This window comes from Lampetra planeri, chromosome 5, assembly GCF_965212315.1.
Source record: "Lampetra planeri chromosome 5, kcLamPlan1.2.h2, whole genome shotgun sequence".
Taxonomy (NCBI): Eukaryota; Metazoa; Chordata; class Hyperoartia; order Petromyzontiformes; family Petromyzontidae; genus Lampetra; species Lampetra planeri.
This window is the reverse complement of record NC_136111.1, coordinates 5,329,146-5,347,724: the sequence shown is the minus strand read 5'-3', so window position 1 is coordinate 5,347,724 and position 18,579 is coordinate 5,329,146. Positions and strand designations below refer to the sequence as shown.

The 18,579-nt window shown below is 45.7% G+C and overlaps 1 protein-coding gene across 3 annotated transcripts; it reads right to left on the bottom strand.

Moving 5' to 3' along the window:
* Positions 1-5,621: 5,621 nt before the first annotated feature.
* Positions 5,622-15,279, bottom strand: ECHDC3 (enoyl-CoA hydratase domain containing 3). Of its 3 annotated transcripts, none has more exons than XM_078594197.1 (5): positions 15,079-15,279; positions 12,320-12,441; positions 11,752-11,849; positions 10,296-10,496; positions 5,622-8,203 (listed from the first exon to the last, which is right to left on the bottom strand). In XM_078594197.1, exons 1-5 carry the CDS (start codon positions 15,255-15,257, stop codon positions 7,841-7,843), a joined length of 963 nt encoding a protein of 320 aa, XP_078450323.1. In that variant the 5' UTR covers positions 15,258-15,279; the 3' UTR covers positions 5,622-7,840. The 3 variants fall into 3 exon arrangements, with proteins under 3 accessions (XP_078450323.1, XP_078450325.1, XP_078450324.1); XM_078594199.1 differs by lacking the exon at positions 15,079-15,279 and adding an exon at positions 14,651-15,072; XM_078594198.1 differs by lacking the exon at positions 15,079-15,279 and adding an exon at positions 12,774-14,644.
* Between the last annotated feature and the right edge of the window lie 3,300 nt (positions 15,280-18,579).

Here is an 18,579-nt window from a genome sequence, read left to right as displayed (position 1 = left end):
ATGCTGCTGCTGCTCATGATGCTGTTGCTACTGATGTTGCTGCTGCTGATGCTGCTGCTGATTCTACTGCCGCTGCCGCTGCTGTCACGGTTGCAGAAGGTGGGCGCCGGTCAGTTGGCTGTGTTCTGCGAGGGATACTTCCTCAAGCACATGCCATCGCTGCTGTCCGGCGAGGATGCCTTCCGGGCGCTGGTGCTGGGCCGCGGGGGCCGGGGAGGCCGGGCAGGGAGAGCGGGGCGAGTGGGGTCCAGTGGGGTGGGCGGGGGAGCTGGGGGGGGAGGAGGAGGGGTGCTCGCTGCACTGCATGCTACCCTCGCTGCTCGTATGCTGCAGCAGCAGCAGCAACAGCATGGACGCAAGTGAGCGATTGGTGGATATTTATTCAGAAGCGGACTGCACAAGACGGAGAGGGGGGGAGGGGGATGTGGCCGAGAGGACGTCCACCTGCACACGAGCTCGTTGCGGATGGAGCTCAGCTACTGGAGGGATCTTTATACGTCTCACAATCCTGAGAGATGGGGACGTCTTTGGTTGGGAGGGAGGGGTGAACTTCATCCAGCAGTGAGTGGATCACAGCCGACGATGATGATGATGAAGATCACCATCATTATGATGGACTAAATAATGGAGGAGCTACTGGTTTGATGCTTGGACATCAGATTACGTGGTCTATGCACGGCTGAAATGTATTGATAAGTCTGTGTTGTGGAAAACGAAATGGACATTTTGCGGGACGGGCAGCATTGTTAATATTTGATACCTTTGCGCACAACTGCGTGCATGCTCTGCGGACCGCTATTCCAGGTTCACCGAGTGAACAGACAGACATTCGGTGAGGTGGATGGCTAAGTGAAAAGGTAAGGGTGCAGCCCTGCAAGTGTCAAACACAACTGGTGATGGAAGGGCCTCCCCAAGAGCCCATGTGGAGGGTATTTGGCTGACTCCTCCTTGCCGGCCAGACGTCCTGGAAGAGGTGTCCGTATTCACGCTTTACGCAACAGCACGCGACCTGCCGATCGACGAAGTGAACACCTCGTTTGAATTATCTTCGCTGGTCAGAGTAACGGTTAAATCGAAAGGTGGTGAACATTTCAAATGAAAGGTTTGAAAGCGTGCTGCGCGGCTTGATGGATAGTCGTACAGAGAGCTTGCTGAATGGACAGCTAACGTTACCAGTCCGCGATGTGGACAATTCGTAGCGTGCAGCCATGAAGTACAATTAATGAGGCAGCTAATTAAACGCATTAAGTGATGGAAGTGAAAGATGACAAGGGGCAGTTGAAAAGGCGGCTTCGGGAACGATTTGTCAAAAGTGCACAAAGACAAAAGCACACAACAGGGAAATTGCCTGTGGCAGAGCACTGAGCCAGCACTGCGAGTTCGAGGCCATATATGTTGAAAGACGTTCAACATATATGCCCTCAACTTTGAGCAACCGCTCTTTACCTTTTCACACGACATGCACAAATGTGTACAAAGCGCACAAAGCTGCTGTGCATATGAAAAAAAAACTCTTCGAGAGTTTCCTCAAGAAGTGCATTGTGGTCCTCTTAGGTCACCGTCAAAATAAATGTGCGCAAATGTGACCGGCTTAGACAGCAGCGATAGAGTGATAGACAACTTTCGAACGGTTGCATCCCTACTAGGACTCGTTAGCACAACACAGTCTGCCTCCACTCTTACCAAACACAACTCCCGAAATTTACCTCCTGCTTCTTTCAATACAGAATTCAAAACCATCCGTCAATAATATTGCCCGAGCAGGAAAAACATAGATGTATCTAGCAGGCGATCTTTTGGGGAATAGCCCTTCATATAGAGAAGCCCGAGGAATTGAGTCAATAATATTTGATAACTGCCCCATACACCATGGTGCCCTGATAAAAAATTTTATTACAAAAAATAAATCCAGGTTTTACTAGAAATCCGTTGTCTTGGTAAAGGACAACAGAACTGAACTTATATATATAGTTGGCGTTTTCTCTCTCATCTGTGTCCAATTCCTACCTGCTACACTACTGGAGGGTCCTGGTTTAATCATTGTTGTACCAACACGGATTTGAACGCTCGGATTTTCATTGGTGCCGACTCAGTGCTCTGAAAATAAGCATTTGTCTTCGGAGCCACATGGACACTTCAAAGATAGACTCCATGGAAATGTAATAATTATAGAATTAGTGCATTGATTTATGAGCTGGTATTATTTAACAAAACATTTTAATGTAAGTAGTTGCTAAATTAAATGTCAGCTTATGAAATTCCTTGAATATCAAAGAACCTTTATACGTTTTCACTGCCCCTCTTACAAATGTTGCTATTTTCCTGTTGCTGTTTTTTTACTGATATTTGTTTTTCGTTATGTTTATTAAGGTACTGAGGAAAAACGTGTAACTTTATTTAGAATTGCCAACAGACAGCAGAGCATTAACGTCACAGATTTTGATCCAATGTCCTTAAATGTTTAACACGTAGGCTTTCGCTAGCAATATTGTCCATAAAAGCTTTTTTGGGGTTAGATTGCCTAAGTATAAATGAGTCGTTAAACCCGATGCTGGTTATTACCGGCGAAACATCGTACTCGAATTGTACATGTTGTGGGTTTACTCTCAAACACACCGGTGTGCTGAACTAGTAATGAATTGGCACGTTTTGTTTACGTGACGAACCTTACTTATTGGCTGTGTCGGGTGGTGGCGGGTTTAACGACACATTTATATTTACGCGATTTAACCCCCCGAAAAAACGATGGTCCTTAAATGGTCTGTCTTGCTGAGGATTGCAATGTGGTGCTCAACGTTGTGCAGATAAGTGAATCGTTTTATATTTATCCACGGGCCATTTGAAAACTTGATAGGTAGGCCTGAATATATGAAGTGCAATTACTCCTGTATGTGATGAATGTTGGTGCAGTCGATTGGTGACCAACCAGGCTGAGCCTTCAAGAGACTCTGGCTGAGTGTGCCCAGACATGGGAAATCGTTTTCTTTCAGACACTCAGCAAGTGCTCAAACCCAGGATCTCAAAAATGCTTGCTCAGTGTACTAACATTGACATCGGCCCTCTTGAGTCCACCAGCCACAAGGTTTGAACCCAGGACCTAATTCACTGCTTTTCCACTGGTACATGACCCGAGCCAGAGCGATGCTCTCCCAGTACAGGTGGTTTTCCACTGGCTCTTTGCCATGCCAAGCCAGCACCAAACCGTGATAGGCTAGCCCTCACAAGAAATGTGAATCTAGTTTAGGGTCTAGCAGGGTCGAGCACGGCACATGATGACAAATTGCATGTGTGTGACGTCAGCAGCAAGGCTCGGGTTCTGCAGTGGAAAAACAATCTGGCGCTTCCTGACCAGCGCTGGGTTGGCTCGGCACGGCTGAGTTCTAGTGTAAAACAAGTTATCGGAGGTATGGATGGGTTCGGGCCCTGCGATGAAAACCCAGACAGCTTATGTATACTTCAACAGCTGTTGCAAACCAACAAAAATAGTCGATTGTTTTATTTTACCATTGTTGTACATAAGGACAACTTTTTGGAAAACATGTAAATTTATTGCATTTAAATTTCTAGTTGTGAAAAGGTGCAGTCGTCACATTTGCCCACAGTCCATATGCTTATGTTTGCCAATCATTGACCTTCGGAGGTTGGTAAACATGGTGAGATGCAATGTGTGCGCAGTATGAGAGCAGTGTGTGATCAGATGGGCATTTGAGATGCCTTCAAGAGCTGCAATTCTACGACCAGTAACATTTGTATGGGGACTGATTTAGGTTGGGCCTTGCTTTTGAAACACCAACCCGTTCTCAACTAATAACTTGAGTGTCCCCTGTTTTCCAATGTGACGTCACCCCCTCCGCTCTGCCCCCAATGTCTCCTAATCCCCTTCTTAGCCCCCTACCCCTGTGGTCTCGTGATCAACCCAGCAAGGAAGGAAGGAGTGTGCTTTTACTGGGTAGGAATCGAGGCAACGGTAGAAGAAAAGGTTGTTGATACGAAAGTAAATAAAAAAAAACCATGTACAGTATTTTAAAAAAAATAAGCACTGTTTAATGTAACAAAAATGGTGTGTTATGTTTAAAATAAAAACACGTTTTGTTTATTTCGACACTTTTGCCTCCATTATGTTTATTTAAAAAAGGTTTGCTTAGCAAGGGAGGTGAGGATGTGGCCTGAAGACTCCGGTCTTCATCCGGCAATGCCATGCTTAAGTTGCCTTTTCTCTGAGATTGCAAATGGCTTTTTTTTGCTGACAAAGCTTTATGGCATGTATGGGCATCAGACAAACTAATCCACAACCAAATAACCCAGAAAGCACTTTTTGTATTTTTTTTTTTATAAGGGGCTAAAGCCTTTCGAGTGCTTGTATGGGTAACCGCAGGGCGCCACGTTGGTGAGATGTTCCCTCGCCTGGTTTACAGGGAGTGGGTTCGATCCCGACACCTGTATATTTGAAGTTTCCATGTTCTCCCCATGGACACCTGGATTCTTCTGTGGGCCCTCCGGCTTTTCCCTCCACAATTATAAACATTCGTTTTAGAGTATTTGGCTGCTATACATTTCCACATTAAGCCACATCGTTGAGCAATCAGTTGTGGCCAGGTTGCTTCTGAAAAATAACTCTCTAGCCCAGTGGGTTTTACCTGGCTAAAAATTCTAAATAAAAAGTTTAGGTTAGCATACCATGTGCTGCTTTCGGAAGTCCTGCAAGATGGCCAGGTGAAGACAGTACAATCATCGTGGTCCACTGGTAGATTGAATCTCTTGGGTCTACCTGTGCATTTAATGTGTGGAGTTTTGAGTGTTATCCCATCATATGTATGGGCCAAAGCAGAAATCGGTATCACCTGAGGCAGAACGACTTTCGTCATACAGTTTCGTTTATTTGTCTAATAGCGATTTGAAAACCCCACTCATATCTAATGATTATCACGTAATTCACTGTTGTCCACATAAAGACATTGAAACTGCGAAAGTGGTGCCACCTAGGGTGGTGGTGACAAGTGAAAGATTTGCGCTGAGCTCATAGACTATGGGAGCTGAAGGATTTTCAGGGATCGGCCAATGTCCAAGGCGCATCTTGATCATCGTTAATATTGTTGAGATAACATGAGAGTCCACATTGGGCAGGATCTGAAAGAATTGAACCTGCTAAAAACAACTCTAGTTTCCGATGCCGGATCAAATTACTTTCGGGATATGAGAACATAGACAATTTATAAAAACCTCTGGGGAAGGCGACGTGATCATAACATGCATACTTTGAAGTTGATGAAAGCAGGGTTAGGTGATGGAAATTTTACTGAAAAGAAAACAATCAGGATGGGCTTAAAAATAACCAAAACGAAGACCTAAAGCGAGTTGGTGAGACACTGTAAGAGCCATCTTTGGAGAATCAGGCGTTGACTGTATAATATTTTGTGGATCTCACCAGTTTTAGGTCAGTGTCGTAGTATTCAGTGGCATCGGCCATGGTGACCTTGAGTGTAAAGGTGATGGTTAAGTCTAAATTCAGGAGTAAGGTTATGACAACGAATATGGTTAGCAGCAGGGTTTGGAGTAGAATTAGCACCAGCATTTGCACATCGGCTCAATTGAGTGATAAAATAATGATCAGTCCCAACCCCTTTTTCACTTTTAAACTACTATATTTTACTAATACTTAGAACTTGATAAGAGTACGGTACACATTTTTATTTCAGACTTAAATCAGTAAACATATATGTAGTTAAAACAAGGCCACGTTGCTTGATGGTACTTCAAAAGAAATATATTGTGCAGGTGTGTTGGATCGATACACAACTTGTATATCACAAAATGCACCACAAGAACACCGATGTAACACAGTGTAACACAATTGTGGACAGGCATCGTCAAGATGCCAGGCAATGTGTTGTGGGCATAGAGAACTTTATCAATAACAAATGATGATAGAAAGTTAATTAGGCTGACTTCACCAATTGAATATTACAATATTGTTTTACCAGAAATGATTACCTTACATTATTCTCCAGGCATTGTTTTAGGATTTTCGTGCAATTTACAATTCAAGGGCAACCCAGCTGTATTTTACATAGATATCCCATCCACCTTCGCTCCCAGAATTTGGAATCACCGTGATTATGTTGCATTTGAAACATCGCCTTTTAAAAATGCATTTTAAGTGGGGTCCATACATTTATAGGCACAACACTCCACAAGTGTATTTTTTACGTATGAATGCATTAGTGTTAAATTACTCAACAAAGTTAGGTTAAGATGTGTGCACCTGCTCAATAGGCCACTTGATTTTCATTGTGCACGGCAGATGTTAAATATTTCTGAAGAAAATGTTCTCTCATTGAGAATCATAAACCAGACAAAACATGGCAGCCTCAGTTTAAAAGGCAATTTAAAAACAATTAAACTCGATTTGAGGTTTGGATATAATGTGCCGATGATCCTGCAATAAGACTGAAACCGGCGCATGGTTTCAATGTTGGATAGCTGGGATAAAATTCAAAATGTAAACGGGCAGTTAATTATACCCCACAGGCTACATATGAATAAGTCACAGGTGCATAGGTCAACATTAAAGCACTTGTTTTCTTGCATTTAGCATCTTAATTCCATCTGCACTGTCTGGTGAGTCTGGGCACAGTGTGGAGATATTTTTAATCAAAATCGTAATTCCCGATTCCTCTGAAAGCAGCAGAGGAGCTGTATGTGACGTCGGAGAACAACTCTGGAAGAGCCATTATTGACTATCTCCTCCTGCAAGGGTCCACCGACATATTAGCCTGCAACGTCTACACCTATGCTGATGGATTATTTGTCCTGTGTGTATCTGCCAAATACTGTAAAAGCTTTCAGGGTGAACCTTGATCAATGTTAACTGTATAAGATGGCAATATCACAAGTCTTTTAACATATATTTGTATGAGAAGAACCAATAATTCAATCTATGTTTTCCAAATGGCTTGAAGCCAGAATTCCAAGGTGGTGGCTCAGTACCTATAGACACAACAATTGGAAAGACACCCAGAGAGAGAGAGGGTTTAAACCGAGTGGGTTCAGTGCTGTGTAACAAGGGCTGTCGTACCTAAAACAGTTCAAATAGCTACCAAGCCATTACATTTAATTCTGATAGTATTAGAGCCAGTACGAATTGTAGAATAAGTCGATTAATCGGCTTAAAGTTATAATCGACTAGTGTTTTGTGGTCAATTACTTGGAACTCCTTTATAAAGATAGCACCACCTCGATATCCTGCTTCCTGAAGGCAGGAAACCCCCTACAAGGCCACATTCAGTGCAAAGAGACTGATGATGCCGATGACATCACCAAGCCTCGCCAATAACCTCCCGACCAGCGGCACAAATGGAAATAGAGGTGAGACTTTTTTCCAATTATTTTTGTGTTATTCGATTAGGAGTAAATTAACCGATATATCGGAATAATGGTCAGTCACTTATATAGTCGGATAACAAAGCTCTGAATATATTTCAGCCCTTTCTTTACCCAGAATTAGATAAAGACCTTGTTTGTATGCACGGGTTAGGTAAGGGGGGCGCAGGAGCAGTTCAAACGTCGATCGCCACCGATGTTAACCATGGCCGGGAACTGAACTTATGACACTGGTTTCATTGCGCGGTGCGCTCCCCAATGCGCCACCGCTCCACCCCACGATGCCAATATGGGCCACGAAAGAAAGGAACCCATCCTCAAGTGTTAGCACAGAGACACCGAGTCTCCAGGCATGTCTATTATTCTTATTCGCCACTACAGGGGCACCCAGAATGCTTCAACCCAGAACTCGAGATACCAATTCAATACCTATGACACCACTGGGGGGGTGGGGGTGTTCTCAATCTCTGGCGCCATCCCCACGACCACTTCCGTCATGAACAGGCCCGGGCACCGGTTCCCACTGAGGTTTCCGCTTCTCCACAAACGCCCTGATGCCCTCCTGGCCGTCGGGCAGCTGCAGATTATCGAGCATTGCGGCCTGTGCTAGCGCATACGCGGCGTCCCAGTCGCGGCTCATCTGGCCCAGGAAGGCTCGCTTGCCCAGCGCGAGCACGCTGCGGCTCAGGCGGCACACCGAGCGCGCCACGCGCTCCACCTCTCCGTCGAGACGTTCCACCGGCACCACGCGGCTCAGCAGCCCGTGCGCCAGCGCCTCGGACGCCGAGATGGGCTCGCCCGTCAGCAGCATCTCCATGGCCACCTGGGCGGAAACGAGTGTGTGCGCGGAAAGGTCGTAAGTGGGCGACCGGCGTTATTTGCTTTTTCGTTTTTAGTTTCCCATGCACAGGGATGTCGCTAAGACTATATAAGCTTGATGAATGGCAGTAGCATCCCACAATAGCATCCCGCAAGGGGATGCTACCCCCATCCATCATGCATATATAGTGGGTGTGCAATAACTGCCGGGGATTTTTCTGCGAATAAGCACAATTTTTTCGTTAATTAAAACATCGTAAAAGAAATATCGGCCGCAAGGGATAGAGGAAGGATGCAGGTGTGAATGGGGAGCGTGCGGGGGTGGGGAAAGTTCTAGCTCAGCCTGCGTGTGTGAATCAGCCACCCACGGGTTGAAGTGTGTGTATGTGTGCGCATGTATACTGGGCATGCAAGCCATCCGAAAAATGCCTGATGCCCAGCGTTCGCCTCCCACTTACGAATACATCTGATGGGTTTTAAATTATAACATTACCAAAAAAGGAGCCACTAAACGGCCAACTAGCAATGCCTAATTTTTACCCTAGAAAAGAATATTTCCAGCACAGAAAGGCTTTGTTAAACGGGCATTTAAATTTCACAGCACATTACGAAGCAACGGGATGCAGGCTGGTTCTTTACGAGCTGGGCAACGGGGTATGTGCCTTGCGCTAATGTTCCGACAATGAAACATTTCTATAAAACCGATTACACTCAATTTACGATCAAGACTCGTGCGTCGCTGTGCCCAAGCAAAAGCATGCACAGATCGCACTTGCTCCACAACAGGACATGGCGTTTTGCCCGAGAATCGCGATGCCAAGCCATAATCCCCAGCCAGCTTTGTTTAAGCAGGCGACCACCCCCCGAGGGAATACAGCACATCGCAGTGCTGCTTTAACCAATGCTGCTGGAAAACATTGGTGCAGAAGGGCTTATGTGAGCCCTGAACAAACATGTAATTTTATATTTTGGGGGGTGAAAAAGAGAATGTATCTGTCGTATATGCGTACATGTATGTTATGCTGGGAAAAAGATATGCATATTTCGAAACATGCAATGCATATTTAGCTATACCTGTGTTACGAACACACGCATACATAGATGTGCAGCGAAACATGTATACATATTAAAAACTTACAGGACTGATACAGGATACATGTCATGCATCGGGTACTTTGCATCATGTATTGAGTGGACTAAGTGTTGTATGTTGTCTCGTGTGCAGTGAACAACTCTTATCCTGTGAAAACTCATTATCCACAGCACAATTGTTCCCAATAACCGTGATTTTTGACAGATAATAGGAATTACTCAACATAGCAGTTCGATAACGATAGTTGCTCCATTAGTCTGTATTGTATCACAGGGAATCTGTCTTTTTTGTGCACTTTTGTGTGTATATGCCAATGTATTATACATGTTTGTTTGAATGTTTGTACATATGTGCAGTGTGGTTTACATGTACATGTACTGCCCTTTTATTTAATGCACTGTTGGATGAGGGCCTCCCCACGCAGTGTGGGTTGCAGGGTTAATTGTGTGTAGGTTGGTAAAGGTGGGGAGCATTGATATCTTAATACAATAAATTTTGCTGAACTGCCTTTTACTGCCATCCATGTAGCCTTGCAGTCTGTAGCAACTTTAGCCACAGTGGCGAGATCTTAACGACCTCGCCTGGTATGGAGGAGCTCGTAGGTTCGACCCTGACCATGATGCCTGTATATTTGGAGTTTGCATGTTCTCCTCTTGGTTGCGTGGATTTTTCTCCGGGTCCTCAGGTTTTTCCCTCCACTTTTATAACCATGCATCTAGCGTATTTGGCTGCTATACATTTCCACATGATAAGCCACTTTGTTGAGCTCTCCTTTGCTGTGGCCAGGTCACTTCTGAAAAAGAGCTATATAGATCAGTGGGCCTTACCTGGTAAAATATAAACAGTAGTTGTACACTGTGGTCACCCATCCCACCACTATCCAGGCTCAACTCTGCACAGCTTATGAGCTCTATAACAAGATCGGGTGCATTCTGGGTGATTCGGTCATTCATTCACACCACCGCTCGGATCATGCATCTACGAACGAGAGTCGCACTTTCACCTTCTTGGGCACCGAGCGGCCGAGGGCCACGCCGGGCGTGGAGCAGAAGAGGCCGACGTGCACCCCGGGCGTGGCAAAGCGAGAGCGCTCCGACGCCAGCGCCACGTCACATGACGCCACGAGCTGGCAGCCCGCAGCCGTCGCTAGGCCGTCCACCTTCGCCATCACGGGCACCGGCAAACGCTGGATCGTGCGCATGACCTGGACGACAAATACAAAGGACCCCACCCCCCAACTCGTATAGCCTTTAACATACTGGTGGGGCAAGTACTGTTAGTGAGCATCTATGAAGGCCAGCATCACACACGATGGGGGGGGGGGGGGGGGGGGGAGTGGCCAATGCCACGCCGGGCCACCTTTGTCTCCACCAAGGCTGATGTTTACACACTGCAGATACTTATTCAAGGCCGAGTCGACCTAGGCGAGGCCCAGTACTGGTTCAGATAATCGTCACTGCTGTTGGCGGTAGGTGGGAATCAAACACACACACCTCATGTGGGTGGCTGATTGTCATAGGAAGGTTGGGTGATATACCCGCTATTGGCAAATGCCCCATTTGCAGGTTGGTACTGTGCAAACCGCGTACTGGAGAGTGACTGTTGCAGCAAGATATTGGAATGGTTTGGGTGAGGCGTCATATAAGGCGCTTTGAGTTACCGAGGCATTTAAGCACCTTATAAATCCAATAAAAAATCAAAATAGCACGTACATGGCTGATCTTGTGCAATCGATTGTTAATTCTGAAGATGTTGTGGCACATCAAAAAAAACAAAAATTTGGTTAGAACTTTTTTGCCTGAAAATGACAACATACAAAAACTCTTAATTATAATTATTGAACAATGGCTGCATGTCAAGTATTTGGTTTCCCTCAAAATTTCAGACAATTTCTTTGGAAACTAGGACTATGAAAATGTGTATCTGGATTCAAGCACAATGGAATAGACCATTCATGAAATGAGCAATTCCAAGAGGTTTGGTGGACCTGGTTTAGCCGGCCCTTGAACAAAGAGAAGCACCAAATCTTAGCATAATCAGTGAGAGACATCTGGTGCCAGGAGAAACGGCATTTTACAGAGAAAGAAGATCTGTGAGAAGGGGTTAAAACAGCAATAAAACTTGAAACCTGGAGAAGCAGTAGAAGTATGTGGTATTAATGCCAATAAGTTAAAAGGGGGATGACTAATGACAGAGGAATTGCACAATATTATCAAATCTGCATTGAGTAGTTAAAAGTTGTGACATTGGACACCAACAACCTCGTGTGCCATGCCGGCCTTCATAGGTGCTTGCAAACAGCACTTGCCCTCACAGTCTGTTGAGGCTATACGGGGGATCTTTGTCTTTGTCAGTAGAGAAGGTGTGAAGTTTTCTGTGTTGTGGTCTGAATGTCATGGGCATGTGTGCCATCTCATGGTTGTGCTTGCACTGATGGCTTATCAGAATGTTAATATCACCTCCGTGCAGGTCTCAAACACTCGAGCATGATGCTCTCGTCCGTACTCCGCCGTCAACTCCGACAGATCATGGCCCGACGAGAAGACAGGACCCACAGCTGCGCTGAGCAGGGGAACATCACACTAAGCGATGGGGCATTTCACTGTGTAAGTAAATGTCACATTTGATATGATCGAGTACAGACAATTGACTGAAACAATTGACATGTTTATATTTGACTGACAAATTGGACATGTGACTATACCAAAGAAGCATTTTAAAATGGGATATCTATTTATTTTTATTTGAGTAGGATGAAGGTTTGGAGTGTTATGGCCTATGAATGTGGAAGGTTATAAAATTAATAAATGGCAATAGTCCATGCAGGATAATTGCAAAAACTAAATATATATGAATTCACACTAACATGTGGTTATTCGAGTATGATTAAGAGTGGTGTTGGAACACGAAGCGTTTTATTTTTTAAGAGAAAGAACATAATGACCGATTATAGCTGACACATGCATATTGGGTGAGGTGTGGCAAGGTGTGGTGGTGGTGTTGTAGCAAGGTAAAGTAGAGACAAACCAGAGATGATTATGACCCGCAGCGCAGGGTTGTTGAGATCATCAGTGAGGTCGTTGCGGAGGGAGCGCAGCATGGCGAGTGACAGCACATTTCTCTTGCGAGGGTTGTTCAGAATTATGCTTCTGTGGGTGAGAAAAATATATGAAAGAGGTCCAATTTATTACCTGCCATTCACTTATCCACAAACTAAGCTTGCACGTTAAAATCATGAACTGTTAAATTTGTCCTGATACACCTTGTTGTTTCTTAAAGAATTGTTTTTCTTAAAAGTCTTTGTTACCCTGTTTTGCCATTATTATTTTAAAATATATTTGCAAGTGGTAGGGGATACCAGAGCCCAGAGAAAAATCCATGCGCTCCAGAGGAGAACACTTATAAGCCGTACAGATATTGTCAGAACTCTACTGATACGGCCACCAGACACCACTTTGTTCCATTGTGCATATGTACAGACCTTTCACCAATCCAATGCTGGATGAGAGACTCTCCATGCTTTACCAGTCGTGGGAGTTCTCGGACCATACCTCACCACACTGGTCAATACGAAGGCGAGGAGCACAGATGTAGGATGGAATTACACAATGGATTTTTCTGCACTGCCCTTTGCTGCCCACTACATAGCCCACTACAGTCCTACGACCATGTTTGTGCATAATTATTGCCCATAGAAGCACTATCCAGGCTCAAACCTGCTTAACTTGTGATTTGCCGAGATTGAATGCATTTACAGGTAATTGCAGTATTGACATAAGGTAGGTGGATCTAATCACAATACAAGTCACTAACCCCACTTCCAATTAATAGGATTAGAGTTGTACACTGTCACTACATTCAGCTGATTTATGGTAGTGAGACCTGTCATAGAATTGTGGATTTTCACCAGATGCTCAGATCAAATGTGGATAATACTCAAATATGGATAATACTTACGTGAGAAAAATGTACTTTTAAATCTTTACTTGAATGATCACATTTAAAATGGACTGTAATTGCTAACGTCATGGCTGGAGTCATATGATTTGAGACGTAGCCAAGAATTACTAAAGTCTCTGCTACAAGAAAAACAAGTTGGATTATTATTTCACCAGTGTTGGAGATTAATGCCAGATTTGAATTTTTACCACAACCTGCTCTTCATCCGTTTTGTGCCATAAACAAGTCTTGCTTAATGGAAAGTGTAGCTTAGTGTACTGTCAATCTACTGCTGGATGTAGCCTTCCCCATGTCATGTCCGTCATGAAGGTTGTTTGGCCATACTTCACCATACAGGTGAAGCAGAGCACCCAGACTATTTCATCAGATATCACTTGCCATTGATGATGTTAGCTGTGGCTGGGAATCACACTCACGGTCACCGGGTGCACAGCACAGTGCTCTAATCCATTTGCCACTGCTCCAGAAGTTACACTGTGGGTACCAATCTGATACCACCTCCTGTGGCTTTATTGGATGCAGAAATTGCCCAATTTACAATAATATAGGCACAGCTGCTAAAAAAAACCCACTCTTTTACTATTTCCATTCTCGACTCTAAAAACAAAGCCACTGCTCCAAACTGTAACCTATAAAGAAGCATTGTTAATGATGACATAAAGCCGGATGCTGGAATACTGTAAGAGTAAACTTTGGAGGTCAAGTAAATATTGAAATAGAGGAGCCTGGCTAAATAAACTCTTAGTGAGGTGTTGTGCCAATCAAGGGCAATGGCCAGGATCCTCTTGCCTTGTGAATGGCAATCAAGGTTTAAGGTGCCTTAAAATTATTGCAAATCACTGCCAATGCATGTCACTTAAAACCTCTCCATTGCCGTCAGAAGCATAGTCTTAAGAAATAAAATGCTTCAGCAGGCTAACATTTTGGCCATTATGATCGCATACGATCTCAGGAACTAAGCAGGGTTGACCGTGGGCAGTGCTTGGATTGATGACCACCATGCACATCTGTGAAAGAAAGAGCTTTGTGGATCATCGGATTCTTCCAGTATATTCTGATTTCGCTGTTGTAGGCTGGGGGGGGGGGGGGGCTACGTGGATGGGCAGCAGAGGGCAGTGGCAGCAACAATCACGTTCGATGATCCATCACACCTCCATCGTGTTTACGAAACACATCATTCATCTCACCCAAAAGAAGTAAAGTCCACGGGTTGAGGGTCAGAGTTTTAAACTATGGGTGAGTGTAGCGGCCTCTAGTGGCCGCAGAGGATATGACAACGGTGAACCCATTACTGTACAAACACGAATAACAAAAACATCGATCACCTTACAAAAACGGTCAGATGCAAACGTGTATCGTGAGAGCTAAGGATCGATATTAATCGATGCATCTTCACACCTCAACATTTAACCTTCAGTGGGCGGAGTGGCCGGTGGAGGAGCGGTGGCGCAGTGGTTAGCGCGCTGCGCTGTAACCTCGATCACCGGGGGTTCGAGTTTGCCCGAGGTCGATTGCCTTCAAAAGAGTCCTTGGTCTGGTGCGGTGTGTGGGTAGATACAAAGACAGCCGGGCGTAGGTGCTCACCTAATTCGGCGCTCGCTCACGTAACTTTGTAACTTTATCCGAAATGTTTAATTTGCATCACTTTTTGCATCTTCGCACGCAATGCAATGTCTGCATGCAGAACCCCTTGAGCGACGGCTTCGGGAACGCTGCCGTCCAGCGGCGGAGAGATCGCGGCCGATAATAACAACGACGACGATGACGACGACGATGATGATGCGATGTGCAAAGTGCGTGCTTGCGACAGGGGGCTCACAACTTGCCTGACCCCGTCGCATTCGCTGCGTACGGTGAGCGGAGCCTCCCTCTCCGCCTTATCGGGAGAGGCCACCGAGCTCGCAGCAGCCCCGGGCCCACCGCGTCCTGCCGCCACCGCCGACCCGGGCGCGCTCAGCCGGGCGGCGCAGAGGCGGCGAGACGCACGGACGAGCGCTGTCGCCATTGCCAGCGAATGAACTCTGTTGACTTCACCCCACCGTCAAACCCCGCCCCTCGCCCAATACACCCCCCCCCCACACACTTAAACCACGCCCCTTTCACTAAACCCCGCCCAAAGCTCCGCCTCTTTTCCCTAACCCCCGCCCTAAAACCATAATAACCCCGCCTCCAGCGCACCGAAACCCCGCCTTTAATCCGAAACCCCGCCCATTCTCCCCACTGATCCCTCCCCCTCACATCTAAACCCCACCCCCACAAGAAAAACCCGGTAAGGGGAGGGGCGATGTGGTGGGAGGGGAGGTGGCGTGGTGGTGGGGGGCGGAGACCCCACGGGTTTGTTGTTGTTCGCGTAGCCGCGGCGGCGATTTGATTGGCCGCGCGCTTTGGACAAATTGCAACGCCCCCACCCGCCCACCCACCGCCTCCCCCCCCTACGCTTGGTGATTGGTCGATGAGGGAGGCGTGGCTCGCGTCCCCTCCCCCACGCCCTGTGGCAGGTATACAAAATATGTTAATGATATAGGCCCTTATATGGAGTAATTGGGCGTGGCCTTGCCCATATACTGGTACGGGTATCGACCGATTTTTAACGATACCATGCTTGATCCATGCTTGATCCATGCTCGAACACAAGCTTGGGTATTTTTAATTCAACATTTTTAAATCGTTAAAAGTGATTCGTGTCACATGATATCTGGATGGAAACCGACGATTTGTGGATCGCACATGATTCATCGATCCTTGACGCTCATTGGCTTCCTTCGACATTAACGTAATGTATCGTTCATTGCGTCGTCGATTCATTTTATCCTGATACAGCTGCACGCGCCCACGTGTCCATTGGGTTAACGACTCCTTACCCATTCGGTATGAGAGCGACTCAACGCGGTTCTGAATAATTCCCGTGGTCGTAAAAACAGCGGTTCTTAACCTTTACTGCAGCCTTATCAACCCCTTTGGTTCTAAATCATATTTTTTGTTAATATAATGTTACTAAATACATAGGGTTTGATCAAACAAAGGAGGTTGAACTTACGGACCCGTGCTTAATTTGTGTTTCGATAATTAACCTTTAACAAAAAATGTGGTCACGTCTCGCACCCCCAGAAAGGGCATCTCACTCCCCCCAGGGGGTGCGTGCAACCCAGGTTAAAAATCACTGCCTTTAAAGAATATAGTTGTACTGTGTAAAAGGCAAATTGCTTAGATTGTTGAAATATACCTCGCCACGCTGGTAGTTGTGGGTTACACGGCCGGAGTGGTTCGAAATGCCACCCAGTTACCTGAGTGAAATTGCTTTTGCCCTGGCTAGCACCAGTCCCCTAACTCCTAACGCGGTTGTCTGGCTTGACCACCTGCATGTGAAATTGTAGTTGTTGCTCTGCATCAACCATGAGAACAAAGAATAAGTTGTGAGAGTTAGTCTGGACGCCTGCATCCTTCACCAACATGCACTGACCCATGCTTTTTCCAGTTCTGCCTTCATCTGGAACTGCATCCCCCCCTGGTCATCCAGTCTATTGACTGCTCACTTAGTGCCACGGTGGAGAGATGTTAACTACACTCGCCTGGTATGTAGGAGGTTGTGGGTTCGAGCCCGACCCTGACGCCTGTATATTTGGAGTTTGCATGTTCTCCCCGTGGTCGCGTGGATTGTTTTTCTCCTGGTCCGCGGGGTTTTCCCCTTTACATTTAGAAACAGGCATTTAGAATATTTGGCTGCTATAAATTTCCACATAAGCCACTTTGTTGAGCTATCATTCGTGGCCAGGTCACTTCTGAAAAAAAGCTCTTTAGCTCAGCGCGCTTTACACGGTAAAAAAATGGTTTACTTATTTCAGTATGGCCAGGTGTTAATCAGCAACGTTCACAGGTTCATGTGGAGGTTGTTGAGTGAGCCAGAGTAGCATCATGGCACCCTACTTCACCAGCATCATCATCATTGTTATCTCTATCATTTAAATTAATAACATTGTGATTTACTTGCCAATGATACCATCCCACCTACCAGTGGCGAAGGGTGGTTGGTTGGCATGGGATCGGGTGCCATAAACCGCTTTTTGTCTTTAGTTTGTTGCCTTTCCCCCGCACCTCCGATTAGCACAATTGGCTCCGTACGGTGCCTGGCACATGGGCCTTTTTGGCCCAATGGCCCCAGTGTAATGCACCACGTGCACACTCGATAGCTGTGCAACTGGCCAAACTCATTGTTCCCAAGCACAGGACTAAATAAGGCATGTGCCGCATGAGAATTGCTCCAGGTGCAACCTTCACTAGCCCTGTCCTCGGTCACGTTTACGTTTCATGGCCACTTAGAGGTCATCGTCCAAAGTTCCATCACGGTTCAGAAGTTTCTGTAATGACAGGCTCTTAAGAGGAAGCTAAACACTGCAATTACATTTCGATATATAATGTGCCTAAGCGTTACAGTGTTTCCAATAATTGTCAATAACAAAATATAGCAAATGAGGCATGATCTTGCCGCTCGTGCAATATATTTATACCAAAATTTGACACTAGATGGCATGCATCACGTGATCAAAGAAGGATGTACGCACCCTTGCACGGCTGCACGTTTGAAGAGCAGCTCGCTGTTATGTATGAAATATATGATTTGTCGCAGCAATTTTTCATGAACAAGGAGTCACATGACAAATGCATCATCCATCGATAACAGCATGACAATGACAATGGTAACAATCACAGTGCTTTTGATACTGTACTCCATAATATCGGCATTTCCTATCCCCGACACGCTAACGTTGATTCCTAGGCCTATTTGACCGGGAGTAACACCGAAGTACGAAGAGAGGGGATTGGTGGCTGGAGATGAGTCGACATAGTCCGAGATACCATTGGAACCTCCTTTGCCAGCAGCAAAATATGATAATTGTTTTTTTACCCTTTTATCTGGCAACAAAACTGACACCTGTCTCGGGTGTGGACCAATCAATTTCAAGGACAGTGCACACATTATCAGAGTTGTGTTTTTTGTTTGCATTCCGACCGCAGGTATTGTGGTCAATGCAAACATGACTCCTTGTAAAAAATGTGTCAGTTTTGTTGCCAGATAAAAGGGTAAAAAAACTATTATCATAGTCCGAGATGTGATGATATTGGATTGGTGGCTGGAGATGAGGAGACAGGGATGAGGGGAGGGCATGGGAGAGGGGGCCGTGGGGATAAAGAGGGGACGTCGGCAAGAGCGAAGGGCAGAGAACGCTGTGGATAGAAAGGAGAGAACTGTGGATGAAGGAGGGAGCTGTGTGTGATGGAGAAGGTGGAATACAAGGACTAGAACTCTTACCTGTCTCAGGAGGAGAGTG